The sequence below is a fragment of the Eleutherodactylus coqui genome, chromosome 6, assembly GCF_035609145.1.
Source record: "Eleutherodactylus coqui strain aEleCoq1 chromosome 6, aEleCoq1.hap1, whole genome shotgun sequence".
Classification (NCBI taxonomy): Eukaryota; Metazoa; Chordata; class Amphibia; order Anura; family Eleutherodactylidae; genus Eleutherodactylus; species Eleutherodactylus coqui.
The window spans coordinates 115,833,834-115,851,783 of record NC_089842.1 but is presented as its reverse complement, the minus strand read 5'-3'; the positions used below and the strand labels follow the sequence as shown (position 1 = coordinate 115,851,783).

General features: G+C 41.2%; 1 protein-coding gene across 1 annotated transcript; it reads left to right on the top strand.

Annotated features, from left to right (window-relative positions):
* Positions 1-2,508: 2,508 nt before the first annotated feature.
* Positions 2,509-9,027, top strand: LOC136632502 (nicotinamide N-methyltransferase-like). The gene is made up of 3 exons (XM_066607430.1): positions 2,509-2,725; positions 2,884-3,091; positions 6,716-9,027. The coding sequence occupies exons 1-3, from the start codon at positions 2,545-2,547 to the stop codon at positions 7,158-7,160; spliced, it is 834 nt and encodes a 277-aa protein (XP_066463527.1). The 5' UTR covers positions 2,509-2,544; the 3' UTR covers positions 7,161-9,027.
* Positions 9,028-17,950: the final 8,923 nt, after the last annotated feature.

Sequence of the window (17,950 nt, the reverse complement as noted above, 5' to 3'; positions counted from 1 at the left end):
GTGCTTTAGGCTATATATTTGCACTTCACAGGCTTTGCAGTGACTGAGTGATTTCAGAGTGTGTGAAGTAAAACTTTTAACGGTTCAAAGAATTACATTGTTAGGAGTCCAGCTGCTGGGCCCTATTATAGACCTGTACAGAGCTGTAATGCATGGAGCCCCCATTCAGGTCTATGGGAACCAACCATCATTACGCTTGGTTGATTATTCCACCTTTAAAATTATAAATAATGTTATCATGACAGTTTAATTTAACATGATATATAACGCACAGTTTGAGAACTGAACTTTTACAGGCAGGTGTTATCCGACAATCACACATCACGTGAAAAAGTACCTTGATGTGCATGAATCTAGGTAAAATCAATGGGTTCTATTCAATGTGTAATACACTGCGCAAATACATTCATGTGAATGAGCCCTTGCTATACAATTACAATCGGCCCTTTGAAGACAACCCTAAGATTTTGCAGACTTTAACAGACCTCTTTGAAACTTCTGCACAGTACTGTAGATCATATTTAACTGTTTGCAATCCAATTTCCCTGCCACACGAATATTCCTCAGCTCTTACTTTTTTGGGTGGGAAAGCGGTTAAGGAATGCTTGGAATTATTCAACAGATACACATAAAAATGAACAGTCATTCTGATTTTATTAACACTTTTTTGAAAATTAAATGTGAATATCTATCTATCTATCTATCTATCTATCTATCTGTCTGTCTGTCTGTCTGTCTGTCTGTCTGTCTGTCTGTGGTGGCAAACCTATGGCACGCATGCCAGAGGCGGAACACAGAGCCCTAGCTGCTGGCATACGCTGCCAGCGGCTGCTCACCACGTTAGTAATACCCCCAGGGGCCACAGCTCCCCTACCATTATTCACTCACTTAAGTTTCTAGTGGCGATGATCCCGGCACACATCGTGATGTCAGTGTGCACCCGGGTTCCTCCTTCCCCCTCTCCTGATGTCTCCTCTTAGGTTCTACAAGAGCAGGGGAGGAGGCATCTGGCAGCACACTGACGTCACAATGTGCACCTGGGATCAGTTGCAGCAGCAGCGCTGAGCAGAGGAGCAGTGGCGCTTCAACGAGGATGAGGGGGTAAGTATATGGGTCTCACGGGGGTGATATTACTACTGAAGCCACTGTGGGATGTCACTATTACTACTGCGGCCACTGTGCAATGTCACTAGTACTACTGGGGCCACTGTGCAATGTCCCTAGTACTACTGGGGGCAGCTGTGGGATGTCCCTATTACAACTGGGGCCACTGTGGGATGTCACCATTACCACTGGGGCCACTGTGGGATGTCACCATTACCGCTGGGGCCACTGTGGGATGTCACCATTACCGCTGGGGCCACTGTGGGATGTCACCATTACCGCTTGGGCCACTGTGGGATGTCACCATTACCTCTGGGGCCACTGTGGGATGTCACCATTACCACTGGGGCCACTGTGGGATGTCACCATTACCACTGGGGCCGCTGTGGGATGTCACCATTACCGCTGGGGCCGCTGTGGGATGTCACCATTACCGCTGGGGCCACTGTGGGATGTCACCATTACCGCTGAGGCCGCTGTGGGATGTTACCATTACCGCTGGGGCCGCTGTGGGATGTTACCATTACCGCTGGGGCCGCTGTGGGATGTCACCATTACCGCTGGGGCCGCTGTGGGATGTCACCATTACCGCTGGGACCACTGTGGGATGTCACCATTACCGCTGGGACTGCTGTGGGATGTCACCATTACCGCTGGGACCGCTGTGGGATGTCACCATTACCGCTGGGACTGATTACTGGGTTACAGAAGGTAAAAGTGCTTTTTTTTGTGCCCATATAGTAATATTTCCCTATGTTACTCTCATACAGTAATAACACCCCTTTTATGCCTCATATAGTACCTACCATTGTGATCCTTACAAAGTTGTAATAATTTAATAGTATGAGTGGCTTCCAAATAGCAAGTGTTCGCAAGACACAACACAAAAGTAAATCTTTAAAAAAAAGTTTATGTACAAAAATAGCAAAACCTAAAATAACTCTAAAAACTTGGTATCTCTGGAATCGTGCGGACCTAGAGAATAATGTTATCACATCTTTTATTTTGCATACCGAACGCCGTAAAAATGAAATCCTTAAAAAAGTCAGTTTCTTTTTCTCCCCAATACCCCTAATAAATGAATACAAGTTATAAAATACATTATATGTAATCAAAAATGATGCCATTAAAATACACAACTTGTCCTGCAAAAAACAAGCCTTCATTTAGGTTTGTCGACTGAAAAATTAAAATGTTATGGCTCTAGGAAAGCGACAATGCAAAAAACAGAAACATCAGTCGGTCATTAAGGCACAGACAAGCTTTGTCACTAAGGGGTTAAGATAATTGTAAATATTATTTCACCTAATACAACCACCCTACAGTGCTTCCCTATTTCTGATTGCTTAGCCTTGTAAATATATAGATGCTGTATAAAAGGCTCATGAAGGCACATGTAAACTACAAGCCCCTAGAAGAGGAATCCTTTCATAGGAAAGAATGGATGCATCAAAGCCAAAACTGTGCCATGAAAAACTTGATATGCCAAAGCTAAAAGTCTATCATAAGGATGGAATGGACACCAGGAGCTTTCTACAAACTTATTACGACAGAGACACTGGATTTGGGGAAGAGAGTTTAAATTTCATTATGAAGAAGATACATGAAGCATTGGCTGCAGGTTTGTATCTACAATCCTAGATTACATCATAGGAGACATTTTGTCTATAGACAAACTCTAATTATGGGCATCAGACTATAACACATCAGTGGAGACTTGTAGGATCTTAAAACAACACCTTTACTACGATACTGATTTGTATTTTTTTTTCTCTGCAGGAAAGTTCAAAGGAAAAACTGCTTATGATTTTAGCATTGGCTCCATTATTCATCAGCTGTATACAGTCAGTTATTGCTACCCAGACATTACAATACTAAAACTGAATGACACTTGCATTATGGAGCTGAACAAGTGGCTGGCCATGCGTACTGGAGCTTTTGATTGGTCTCACGCACATAATTATGTCAAAGGACTTTACTGCAGCAGGTAAGACACTATTAAATTATATATCATCAAGAGGAAGCTATGGACAACTACATACTACTTTCCAGCATAAAATACCAGAAATGAATGGAAACTAGGGATGAGCGAGCATACTCGGAAAAGCACTACTCGCTCGAGTAATGTGCTTTATCCGAGTATCTCAGTGCTCGTCCCTGAAGATTCGGGTGCCGCTGCGGCTGACAGGTGAGTCGCAGCGGGGAGCAGGGGGGAGCGGGCGGGAGAGAGGGAGAGAGAGATCTCCCCTTCATTCCTCCCCGCTCTCCCCTGCAGCTCCCAGCTCCGTGCCGGCACCCGAATCTTCAGGGACGAGCACTACGATACTCGGAAAAGCACTACTCGCTCAAGTAATGTGCTTTATCCAAGTATGCTCGCTCATCCCTAATGGAAACCTGTTGAAACGGAAGCCCGCTGTTTTGGCCTCTGTTTTAGCAGATTTGTAAAATGGTAGAGAAAACTCTCTTCCAGGGGTTCCATATGTAACTTTTTGGGGGGATTCAGCATATAAACCATGACAAGACCAATGGACATAAGGGTAAATGTGATGAGAACAATCCATAAACCATATGTCAAAAATGGGATGTGAACATAACCCAATACTTATGAGGGGTCTCAACTTTTCCTCAATGACAGATGTTGGGGGGAAAATTATCAGGCTGTTGGATTTCAACATGCATTCCTTTTGTTCTCAGGGGATTTAGGCTGCCACCAGAGGTACCTGTCACACAGTTTATTCCCTTCTCCCCTTCAAGAACACATGCTTGCTTTATTGATCATTCATGTTTATTTAGGAAGGTTCATGCATGAATAGAGTGGAGGTTGTGCAGCCACTCCATTAATTTCAGTTGGCGACTGAAGATTGCTGAATGCTTGTACTTGGCAATTTCTGGTGCTCCTATTGAAATGACTCAATTCTTGGGAACAGTGAGGGTCTCAGCAGTTGTACTCCCAACAATTCTATAGTTATCATTTTAATACTAATCCATGAGGGTGAGTATTTTAAAGGGCCTTCCAGCAAAAACACATTTTTTTTAACACTACACCATTTGCATGTCTGTCACACTTCAGACATCTCCTATATACAGTGTGTCTGGAAAGTTTTCAGACTCTTACACTTTTTTTTACATTTTGTTATGCTGTATCCTTGTGCAAAAAAAAAACAAAACGTTTTCCCCATCATTCTGCACTCAGTACCCCATAATGACAAAATGAAAACATAATGTTAAAGGTTTGTACATTTTTTTAAAATGAAAAGCTAACATTTTGCATTGACATAAGTATTCAGACCCTGGACTCAGTACTTATTTGAAGCCCCTTTGGCAGCGCTTACAGCCTCCAGTCTTCTTAGTATGACAACACAAGGTTTGCACACCTAAATCTGGGGTTTTTCTGACATTCTTCCTTGCAGATCCTCTCAAATCAGGTGGGTTTCGCTTAGAATTGAGGCCAAAAAGTTTGATCTCAGTTTCATCAAACCACTGAATCTAGTTTCTCACAGCCTGATAGTCCTTTAGATACTTTTTGGCAAACTCCAGGTGAGCTTTCATGTGTATTTTATCTAGTAGAAGCTTCTTTGTGGCCACTCTTCAATAAGCCCAGATTTGTGGAGTGCTGCAGTGATTGTTGACCTTCTGGAAGTTTCTCCCGTCTGCACAATCTTTGGAGCTCAGGCAAAGTGACCACCTGGTTTTTGCTTCCTCTATACCATATGTCATACATTGAGCCCATTGCAATGTATGGACATTAGGTGGTATAGCTGTTCCATTTTATACAACAGCTGTCTAAAGTGCATAGTTATCTTACAGCTTTATACACAGGAGTAAAATTAAGCACATTTTTTTTTTGTATAAATTCTTTATTTATAAATTTTGAGGTGGGTACAGAAAGAAAAAGGGAAAATCCACGTATCCAGATTGAAACCCGGGAAGCATGTGGGAAAGAAAAACAAGAAACAGTTTCTCTGCGAACATGCAGAGCATTATTAGAATAACAAATTAAAAGTGGACGATTCTGTTTAATTATCCAAATGGCATACAGTATTTAAATTGTAATAGAAAGTATATCTATGCTGAATATAGTCAGGTAGCAAAAATTCCCTCTTTTTATTTCCCCTCCTTCTTCCCCCTTTTCCTTACAAGCGAGACAGTGGACTTTCATTAGGAAGCTTATGTGTTGCTATTAGGTAAGAGATTCTGTCTGTTTTTGTAGCATAGCCATTTACTCCAAGTCTCCAGATATCTATCCAGATTTTCATCTCGGAGGCATCTAGTTTTTTCATAGCTGCTCATGGTATTTAGCTCATTATACCACTCTTAAATGATGGGGGGATCTGTATCTTTCCAATGTCTGGGGATTAATACTTTGGCGGTGTTTATGAGGAATGGAAGCAAGTTTGTCTTTCCCATGTTGCCAATAGCTGGATTCAAATTTAATAGTAGTAGTTTTGGGGGTGATAGTAATTTTGGTTCCTAAAATAGAATTGATCCTAGTTTGCAAGTCATACCAAAAGAGTTGAAGTAATGGGCAGGAGAATCATATATGTATATATGTGCCTTTTGTTTTGAGACATCGCCAACAGAGTGAAGAGTAGTTTTGATCTATTTTGTTAAGAAGTTCGGGGGTTTTGTACCATCTTGATATGATCTTGTAGTTTAGTTCCTTAAAGCGCATGGATATTAAGCTTGAGTACGAGTTTTGTAGGATTTGTTTCACTTCTTCTGGAGAGAATGATATATGTAAATCTCTCTCCCAACTAGCTATATAAGAGGGTGTTTCTTTGTTGTACAGAAGGATTTGGTAAATTCTAGATATCTTCCTCTTAGTGCGATAATCTTTCCAAATTAACTTAGGAAAAAGTAAGTCGTGCTTAGTATTAAGTATATCTGTTTGGTATAGGGAGATTGAGTGCTTAATAATATGAAAGTCTTTGTCGCTAAGATGAGGGAGTCCTAGTTTATTTTAAAGCATATTTTGGGAAAGAAATATATTACTTTCATATAACTCCAGAGAGCAAGTGGAGGTGATATTGGGGATACTTGATAGCATATTTTTAATAAGCTTAAATTTGTTGGGTATTAGGTTTAGGAAGGGTGTATATCGGCTAATATTTGGGATTAATCTTAGTTTTTTTTGTTGAATTTCTGCCATATTTTAAGTGACAGGGTTGTTATTGGATTTCTGGTCTCTTTAAGATTGGGTTTATTGTAAGGGGTGGTCCAGACCAGGTGTTGAAATGTTGTCATTAAAGACTGTAGTTCTAGATCAACCCATAATTTGTCTTTTGGAGCATGAGTTAGGTCAATTATTCGGTTGAGATGAACTGCATTTTTATAAGTTTCAAAGTCTGGTAGACTAATACCTCCAAGTTTCCTATGCTTGATTACAGTTGTATATTTTACTCTGGGCCTTTGTTTTGCCAAATAAATTTAATGATCAAGCTCAATTTGTTGAAAAATTTTTGCAGGATATCTATAGGTAGTACTTGTAGGAGGTAGAGTATTTTCGGGAGGATTACCATTTTTATTAGGTTTTTCCTGCCGAACCATGAAATTTGAAAAGTAAAGACATTTTGATATTTAATCAGTTTCTTAAAATACTCTATCTTTTCAGTGATCAAGAAGATCTTAATAAGGAAGAAAATTTGAAAACATGCATTAAGCGCATTCTGAAATTTGACCTCCAGAAAGCGAACATCACAGACCCGGAGGTGCTGGAACAAGCCGACTGCATAATCACAGCGTGGTTACTGGAAACGGTCTGTCATGACCAAAATGAGTACGTCAAATATTTCCAAAGAATGACAGATTACCTTAAACCCGGAGGGCTGCTAATTCTTTTTGGGGTTTTAAATTCTTCATATTTTAAAGTTGGTGAAGACAGATATCACATCTTTACCTGTGATGAATGTTTTTTAAGGCAAAACCTTGCCAATAGGGGATTTAAGATTTATTCCTCTGAAGTGTTAGACAGTAAAATACAAAGTGATCTCACCGATTACAAACAGATTATTGTTGTCACTGCTATCAAGGAGTGTAGTATGTCTAAACTCCCCTAAGCTACTGCCATTCATAGACATGAATCATATATCTGATTTATTGCAGTAAAAATATATGTCAACACAATCAAATGCTATAAAATATATAGAATATATGGGATGGCCAAAATTACACTTAGTGGGATTGTATGAGATTAGCTTTAAAGCTTCATTCTTTCAGAAAACATTGCTGCTTTTGTTCATTATGTTGCACCTAGTATTACATCTTAGTGTTTAACCCTTTAACAACCGCCACATGTTTTTATGGTGATTCGAGGCACTACTTTTATAGTACAGCCTTTTACAGCATGTTTCAGACGATATATAACGGACTGTGTATGCTACTATCCCGATGATACAGCGGTTACTAATAGTTTTAGGCCTCATGCCCACGGGCGTATGCGTGAAATGCTTTGTGTAAGTAGCTGTGTATTCTTGCATATTGAATCTTTCTCCCTTCATATGATCACGTTTGGGTTTGCATGCTTATGGCTGCATATGTACTGCTTATGCAGAACGTTTCAATGCGCATGGAAAAAACTTCAACAACTTCTTCCTGTTTTTTAAACACTTCACTGCATATATCCTAGCAACATGCATTTCACACACAGTCCCTATGAAACCAGTTGTGTAAGCACTGCATTTGCATTGTGTATTCACATGCACCTGTAGTGATCAATATATATGCAAATAGTATGTGGTAAAATAGAGAATGCTGCAATTTTTTTTTCCACACATATCAACATGCAGTGTCCATACGCACATGTGCATGGATCAACAACAATCCATCGACTTTCATTTATCACATACCCCACGCCTTTGCAATGCACGTGTAATACACTGTTAAAAAACAGCCATGGAGATGAGGGCTTTGACATCAGTCACTAACAGGTCTGCTATAAGCATTTGCCTAATAGGCCTTGTCAGAGACATGGTCTGATAGTTTACCTGTCAGTGTGACACTGACAGGCAATAATGCTTTGAAATACTAATCCTGTTTCATGTCCCTTAAAAGAGCAATTAAAAAGGAGTAAAAGTAAAGTTTTAGAAAAGTAACCCCCCCCCCTCCCCCAACAAATAAAATCCAAATCCAAATATGTTTTCATACTTTTAATTTCTTAAAATATTTCCCCAGAAAAATACATATTTGGCATCATAGGAGTTATAATAACCTAAAGGATTAAGTTAACATTTTTATTATTACTGCATTTTAAAGAGCAGAGAAAAAAATCACAGAACTGCAATTTTCCTCTCAAAATTATAAACATTAATTTAGAAATTATATGCATACAAAACAGTACCAATAAAAACTTCATCACGAACCACAAAAATCATGCCCCCATATGGCTACATGGGCAGTATAATAAAAAAAAAGTTATGGCTCTCAGAATGCAGCAATTAAAAAATGCCTTTACTTGCATCCCTCTCCAAGCTCTTCAGGGATCTACGCATAAGGTGTCATAGTAGAAAGCAATTCAATAATAAGTCAACCAATGTAAACCAATAAATATCAACCAAATAAGATATATATGTCCAATCCTCATTCAAGCATTTAAAAATACAATATAGCCTACTAATTTTCACTTTATTATTTCATTTTATTGTGCTATTCTTGGTAGGCTTTGTATACTGAAACTATAGTGGGAATTCGCCATAAGACTGGTCAACAGTTGTTATTTCTCATTTTGTAATGATATATATAGTGAGATGTTCTATTGCAGGTGCATACTGATATGTGTTATTTCATGCTTCACTGGTCTTCCATGAAACTACTTAAGGCAAAACGCATTAACAGAAAAACCCATATTGCTGTGTCCCTTGTATCCATCACGTCATTGTGGCTATATGAGTTGTTGATTTTGTTTTAATAAACTGAGACTTACCTTAATACCATAACTGACTGGTGCCTTTGTGTATCAAACTACCATCTTTACTTTAAATATTCTAATTTGGAACTGTAGAAAGAAGATACTAATCAACAGTTTGATCAATAACACTATTGTCACACTAGGAGGGTGTTTTACTCTGTAAATGGGGCTTCTATGGATGCTCCAATTGCAGTGAAAACCTCTGGAAAAAAAAAACACACTCTAAATGTTCCCCAGAGGTCTTATATGACGTCACGGAGGACAGAGATGGTAAAAAAGGGGAAAAAATTTAGAAAAATAAGTTAAAAAAAATGAAATATATGTGAAAAATAGAAAGTGACGGGGGCGTGGCCTGACAGAGGACCGAGACGGACGCCATCGGCTAAGCTCCGCTCTGGTATAAACCTCAGCTATTAAAAGCGCAGCAGCGGGATCAAGCACCGGCCGTGAGACCTGCCAGTCTTCCTGCCCTGCCGACATGACCTGCCGTAAGCCAGCTAAAGCCTCTCCGCAATGGGTAGCCGACTTCTTCTCTGCCCGCGGCACTAGATGGGGCGCCCCAGCCTCACTCTCCTCCTCTCCAGATGGCTCCTGCAGTGCAGTCAGTGGGGCTCCACAGAGGCAGAAGACAGCTGCGGAATGTCCAGAAACTGCTCAGAGGGATGTCTGTCCTTTTGCAATGCTGGGAGAGGTGAGTGAAGCAGCGACAGCCATCACCCACAGCACCACTCACTCACCCAAAATGGCGCCCAGCCTCGTGTCAAATGCAGGAGATAGGGATTCACCTACAGGCAGCCCTGATAAGAGAATACCCAGGCTGGAAGCTGAAGTGCACACACTACTACCCCCATCAGACACTGCAGAACTTATTAGCATGGTCCCTTCCTCAGACCAGCCTGCATCAGAGGCATTTATTAAGGAGATAATGCTGGCACTGAGGAGCTCTATGCGGGAAGATCTCAACACCTTTTCTGCATCTTTCAGCTGCTTTGTAAAAGATATAGAAGAGAGAACCTCACATATAGAACACAAGATGGAGGAGCTGACCAATTCGCACAATTCCCTGATAGATGTGCACTACTCCCTGGAGGAGGTGGTCCATATTAAAACTAAGATGGCAGATTTAGAGGACTGTAATAGACAGAACAACGTTAAATTCAGGGGTATCCCAGAAAAAAATTGGCCCAACTGATCTGATAGACTTCCTGATACATTTAATGAAAAAAATTCCTTCCATCCGCTCCTAATCAGGAACTCCTTATCAACAGGGCGCATCGCTTTCAGAAACCAAAATTCCTCCCTGATAATATTCCACGGGATGTCATAGCAAGGATCCACTTTTTCCACATTAAAGAGGCTCTTATATTTTCTTCCCAAAAGGTGATGGGTCTCTCTGATCAGTTTGCAAATATCCAGTTCTTTGTGGACTTATCCTCAGCTACAACCCAGGCCAGGAAGGCATTTTCACATATCACTTCCTCACTTAGAAGGGAAAAAATCCCATGCAAATGGGGCTACCCCACTAAGCTAATATTACACAGAGAGGGAGCCGTATAGACCTTCCACAGACCGGAGGATGGTGAGAAGACTCTCTCGTCCTGGGGAATTCATATCCTTGACAACTCACGGAACAAAGCTGATAACAATCCCACTGGAGTTCCACGCAAGAATACGTTACTCCCCCTCCCCGCTGAACCACTAATATCTGTTAAACAGAATGGAGGTTTTCCTAACGTCAGGCGGACTCTTTTCTCCCTGAAATTACACAGGCATTTATTCCTGCTAGAAGAGACATATTCATGTTGCTTCTATTTAAGTTCCTTTGGTTACTACTGAGCACCAAGCTCAGAAAAAGTTTTTCATCTGGCCATCTCATTTGGCAATCTTGGCCAGCTGTATTTGTTTTAATTTTATGTGTTCTCTTTCCTTCCCCTTGTCCTCCAAAAAGCGATAAAATTCTATGGGTTCACTATTCTGGTAATCTCTCTCTAATTTTAATATGTCGATAAAAATTTGTTCACTCAATGCTAAAGGGTCAAACTCCCCTTTTAAGAGGTCGGCAGTCTGGAGAGATGCTCTTCATGACAAGGTGGATATCTTATGCCTTCAAGAGACACATTTTGCGTCTGCAACAGGCCTTTCATTTTCTCATAAAAAATTTCCCAAAAATTTTCTGTCCTGTGCTGAGGGGAAAAGGGCAGGAATTTTGATTGCAATTAAAGACAGCATAAATTTTGTCCTAAGTGACCAAGTGATAGATCCTCATGGGAGATACATAATCTTAGTTGGCTCATTTAACAACACCCAAATAACTCTAGTAAATGTATATGCCTCAAACTCTTCCCAAATTACTTTTTTAAACAAAACTCTCAAGAAGATTCGTAAAGCACATGTTGGTAAACTTATAATCTGTGGAGATTTTAAAATCATTCCAGACAAGCAGCTTGACTCCACTAGCTCTCTTAACAGATCGTCCCCAGTCCTAGCCCAGTAGCACCAAAGGGAAACACTTTATGACGTATTTAGATGCCTTAACTCCTCCTCTAGGGAATACACATATTATTCTCCCCAACATAGATTCTTCTCTAGGATCGACTTATTTCTAGTCGATAGATGGACCCTCCCTGGAGCTCTATGTGCAAAAATAGGTGATACAACATGATCAGACCACTCTCCTATATTCCTCACCCATGTGATAGCCAACTTCACAATAGTGCCTAGGAGCTGGAGAAACAATGTTTCCCTCATGAGAATTCCCCAGTACAATCTAATGATTAAGGAGTCCTTGTCTGAATATTTCTCAATGAACGCAAACCCAGACACCGACATATTCTCCACATGGAACGTCCATAAGGCATTCATGAGGGGCATCCTAATTAAAATTAGCTCACAACACAAGATGAAAAAGCAACTTCCCATAACTAACATTCTTGCACAAATATCTAATGTGGAACAAAACATTCAATCCTCTCCCTCGACCTCGCTTCATAAAGAATTTGAACAAGCAACTCAAACAGTCCTTAATGGGATTGGACTTTAGTTTTAGATATGTATAAGAATCTTTCAGAATATTTTGTGTCCAGAATCACGATGTTACCGCCCTTATTGGATCTTTTTATAGTCAGATTTTTATTTTGTGATAACTTTTTCAATTCCTTTCTTTCATTGCGGGATAAGTTGCTTTTTTTACAAGTTTCATGTTTATTTTTTTCATATAATTTGATCAGATCATGTTCAAGTACAAACTGGAAATCATCCATTCTTTACACCCGGAATTTCTAGGATAAAATGTTGGATTTTTGATGGGAAATTTTATTTCATTAATTCATCATTTTTATGGACTGATAAATTTTCCTGTTCCAGATGATTCAAGTCTATCAAAGCTACAGTTTCTTTAAAGTTTTTTTCTATATATTCGTTTGTTTCTAAAGAAATATCTTTGGAATTTTGCCTTTTCAGAAGATCTTTGTAGATCTTCTTATCTATTAGATAGGCTCAGCGCGGAGACATGTCAGTTCTCCCCCTTGTTCCCCACGGTGGAATATCGCTAGGCAGCCTAAGTCCTATCTTTTCTTGCATTTAGTAAAAACACATGAGAATCCCGATAGTGAAAACGAAACCATTGAAATCAATGGTTTCATTTTGTTCCTATATGCGGGCCGTGATTTTCGCGGATGCATAATGGGACAAAAATATGCCCAAGTGTTCAAGACTAGAGATGAGCGAGCATACTCGTCCGAGCTTGATGCTCGTTCGAGTATTAGGGTGCTCGAGATGCTCGTTACTCGAGACGAGCACCACGCGGTACTCGTCTCGATTAAACGAGCACTGACCATTGAATTCAATGGAGCCGGCAATACAGCCGGCTCTATTGAAAGCAATGGGCTGCCGGCGTACGCGGGATGAATTATCGGGAAGAGCTTAAATATATAAGCCCTTCCCTGCAATTCATCTAGAAATGTGTAAAAATAAAAAAATATATATACTCACCTGGTCCCGGCAGAACGATGTTAGCCCATTGAATTCAACGGAGCCGGCAATACAGCCGACTCCATTGAAAGCAATGGGCTGCCGGCGATCGCGGGATGAATTGTCGGGAAGGGGTTAAATATATAAGCCCTTCCCTGCAATTCATCCAGAAATGTGTAAAAATAAAAAATATATATATACTTACTGGGTCCCGGCAGACGGAGTTCAGCGCGGCAGGCTGCAGTTCTCCTGAACTGCTCTGAACAGCTGTGAGTAGTATTCAGCAGCCGGGGATTTAAAATCCCCGCCTGCTGAATGAGATGCCTCTGATTGGTCACAGCCTGACCAATCAGAGGCATCCCTCACTCACACCCATTCATGAATTCATGAATGGGTGAGTGAGGGCTGCCTCTGATTGGCTCAGGGGCAGCTCTCAGCTGTCCCTGCGCTAAGCCAATCAGAGGCAGCCCTCACTCACCCATTCATGAATTCATGAATGGGTGTGAGTGAGGGATGCCTCTGATTGGTCAGGCTGTGACCAATTTGAGGCATCTCATTCAGCAGGCGGGGATTTTAAATCCCCGGCTGCTGAATACTACTCACAGCTGTTCAGAGCAGTTCAGGAGAACTGCAGCCTGCCGCGCTGAACTCCGTCTGCCGGGACCCGGTAAGTATATATATATTTTTTATTTTTACACATTTCTGGATGAATTGCAGGGAAGGGCTTATATATTTAACCCCTTCCCGAAAATTCATCCCGCGATCGCCGGCAGCCCATTGCTTTCAATGGAGTCGGCTGTATTGCCGGCTCCATTGAATTCAATGGGCTAACATCGTTCTTCTCTCCCACAGCTGTTACAGCTGTGGCAGAGGAGAACGATCTTTACGCTCACAGTGGGGGGGGGGAGTCTCACTCTTGCCGCTATTGTGGCTTAATAGTGGGACCTGGGAACTTGAGATACAGCCCAAAATGTAGCTCCTCGCCTGCCCTATTCGTTTCTATGTCGTTTCCATCACTTTCTTGTGTTTTGCAGATTTTCACAAATGAAAACCTTAGCGAGCATCGGCGATATACAAAAATGCTCGAGTCACCCATTGACTTCAATGGGGTTCGTTACTCGAAACGAACTCTCGAGCATCACTGAAAGTTCGACTTGAGTAACGAGCACCCGAGCATTTTGGTGCTCGCTCATCTCTATTCAAGACCTAACAGGCAGGAAGCAGGGAAAGCAGTGTGAAGCTGCAGCACATCTACACTGGAGATTATTATGCACACAGCACACACACATAGTATAGACAGTACAAGGACAAAAACAGATGGGTGCATGCACTAATACGCTCGCAGCTACTGCGCCTATTGGTACATGACCCATTTTTTAAACTATTCAAACGGCGCGTTATAGAAAGCGAGTTTGAGAAATAAAGCTGGAACATAGGTCTTGCCCTATCTTTCTCACACATAGAAAAACTACTTCCGAGAAAAATCTATATTAATGCATAAGAATCCTGATAATGGAAACGAGGACATTGAAATCAATAGTTTTGTTTCATCCCATTATGCAGTCGTGATTTTCATGGTCGCATAATGGGACTGAAACACGCCAATTTTTTATATTGTGCTCACCAACATGAGATTTTCTGTGGATGCAAGGCCTTTTTGCATTAAAACCACCTTGCATTACATCTGTGAAGTGACGATCAGCCATGGTGGAGGATCATGGGGTGCTACCTATTGTTTTCAATAGGAAACCTCACGTCGCTCTCACGTGCACTTAGCACACAGTGCAATGCTGTCGCTGGCTCCATTCAAAACAATAGGCGATGCAATGCAAGGGCACGCCTAAACATAGGACATGCTGGAATTTTTTTCACACCTGTGCATGACCCCATTCAAAAGAATGATGTTCATATTCCTGCAAGATTTGCCACGTGAAACCATTTAAAGGATGGCTTTATACAGGATAACTATCATCTGAATAATCACTTGAAATAATCACTAGAGTGAGTTCTTTGTGAATGGACAACTTTTTGGGTGCTTTCCGGATGGCATTACAAGATTCAGCATATTTGAGGCATGAACAAGATTTGGAGAGAGCAACAATCAGACTGTTGTGCTCTTGTCTCCAATGCCTTATCTACTGTCCTTTTTGCATGCGCTAAGCCAGTTCACAGGCACACGTGACGCGCCCTTTCGTGGTATTGATTAGCTATTAGTGCCAAATAACAGCCAGCTGCCTTTTTCTGCATTTTGCGCAGTAGTTTATACTTCCCATTGCGTATTTGCGCAACTGCTATAGACCTTTCTGTCAGTTTTACTGCACAAAACTCAGAAAGATAGTGTAGGATGTGATTTTATGTGCATATTTATGTGTGCGTGCAAATACGCGGTGTGTTTATACACACTGACAAAAGTGCATTTGGACCATGCACATATGCGTCAGAAATGCACTTACTCCTGTGTTAAGCTGACCTCAGGACTAAAACATATGGGCATTCCACTATCTGGATTCTTGCACGGTAACACTATGCTCAAGAGCACTAAGTTAGAATAGTAAAAAAAAAACCCTGGTCCATGTGCTAAAACGCTCTGTAGCAGCGAGCATATTAGCACATGTACGGCCGATGTACGGACGTCTGAATAAGCCCTCAGTCTGAGTTTTAGAACTACAGCTAATCATTGTATGGACTTTTACTTATATGACTGTATTTAGAAGAAATGAATAATAGCCTTGTATAGATCAATATTATATCTATAAAATCTGTGGGGATTTCTGGAGCCGCTAAAGACAGTGTGAACATAGCCTAAATACAAAGCTCCAGCACTCGTTTCAGTCTGCCAAGCTACATTTTACAAGAGTAGATTTCTCCTTTGACTAACTAATGAACTAATCTCTTCCAATCTAAGTATTTGGCTACATTCACATGGGTGAGTGTGATATCATGCTTGTCCACATGCAATTTTCACAGTAATGCAAAGTGTTTTTGATTAAAAACACATTGCATCTTTAACCCCTTCATGACGCGGTCCTTTTTTTTCCATTTTCATTTTTTCCTCCCCCCTTTTAAAAAAAATCATAACACATTTATTTATCCATCAAAGTCACTGTATGAGGGCTTGTTTTTTGCGGGACAAGTTGTAGTTTTTAATGCTCCTATTTAAAGTACCATATAATGTACTGACAAACTTTAAAAAAATTATAAGTGGAGTAAAATGAAAAAAAAATGACATTCCGCCATCTTTCAGTGCGTCTTGTTTTTACGGCACACAAACTAAAACAAAAGCAACATAATAACTTTATTCTACATGTCAGTATGATTGCTATGATACCAAACTTGTATAGTTTTTTTTTACTATACTACCGTATATACCGGCGTATAAGACGACTTTTGAACCCCGAAAAATCTGCTCTGCAGTCGGGGGTCGTCTTATGCGCCGGTAATACAAAAAAAAAAAGTGTAAAAAAAAAAAATTTTATTACTCACCTCCCACGGCATTCTGTCGCGCTCCGGCAGGATGTCGCTCGCTCCGGCAGGCTGTCGCTCGCTCCTCGTCCCCGCCGCAGCATAGCTTTCTGAATGCGGGGCTTGAAATCCCCGCTTCCAGAAAGCTAATACACACGCCGGCAGCCATGACAGCATTGAATGGCTGTGATTGGCTAAAGCACACGTGGCTTCAGCCAATCACACTATTCAATGACATCATTGAATGGCTGTGATTGGCTGAAGGCGCACGTGTTAGCAATCACACCCATTCAATGATGTCATTGAATAGTGTGATTGGCTGAAGCCACGTGTGCTTTAGCAAATTACAGCCATTCAATGATGTCATGGCTGCCGGCGTGTGTATTAGCTTTCTGGAAGCGGGGATTTCAAGCCCCACATTCAGAAAGCTATGCTGCGGCGGGGACGAGGAGCGAGCGACAGCCCGCCGGAGCGAGCGACATCCTGCCGGAGCGCGACAGAACGCCGTGGGAGGTGAGTAATAAAATTTTTTTTTTTTTCTCCACTGAATACCGGCGTATAAGGTGACAGTTGGGGGGTCGTCTTATACGCCCCGTCGCCTTATACGCCGGTATATACGGTACATTTTTTTTTCAAAGACATTTAATTTTTTTCAATTATTTTCTGCCGTCATCTTGTGTGCGCAATAACTTTTTTACTTTTCCGTCGACGTATACGAGCAAGGGCTGATTTTTTGCGGAATGTCCTGTAGTTTCCGATAGTACCAATTTGGAATATATATGACTTTTTAATCGCTTTTTATTGCGTTTTTTCTGGGAGACAGGGTGACTGAAAAAGTGCATTTCTGGCGTTCTTTATTTTTTTTTTGGACGATGTTCACTGTGCAGGAAAAATAATGTGCTACTTTGATAGGTCGGACTTTTACGGACGCATCGATATCAAACATGTATTTTTATTTTATGATTTAGATTTTTTAATAATTGATATGGCAAAAAGGGGGTGATTCAATCTTTTATAACTTTTTTTTGCAATTAATAAAACTTTATAGATTTTTTTTCTTACTTTGCTTTAAAGTCCCCCTAGGGGACTACAGCATGCAATGCTTTGATCACTCCTGCAGTATGACAGGCAGTCTATCAAGCCACCCCACGGGGATGGCTTGATAGGCAGTCTGCTAAGGCAGCCCTTTCAAAAGGCCCCCGGCTGCCATGACACCTGCACGGCTCCCCCGATCTCACCACGGAGGGGCCGTGCAGGATCCCGGGACATAGTTTGGAGATTTAAATGCTGCTGTCAGGATTGACAGCGGCATTTAAAGGGTTAATAGCCGCAATTGGCCGAACGGCCGATTGCGGCTATTGCCTGCGGGTGTCAGCTGTAGTAAACAGCTGACGCCCGTGCTGTATGCAGAGAGGTCGCCCCGCGACCTCTCTGCATACATACCCTGACGCTCCAGGACGTAAATGTACATCCTGGAGCAGGAAGGCGTTAAAAGCTCGGTCTTCAGGCATG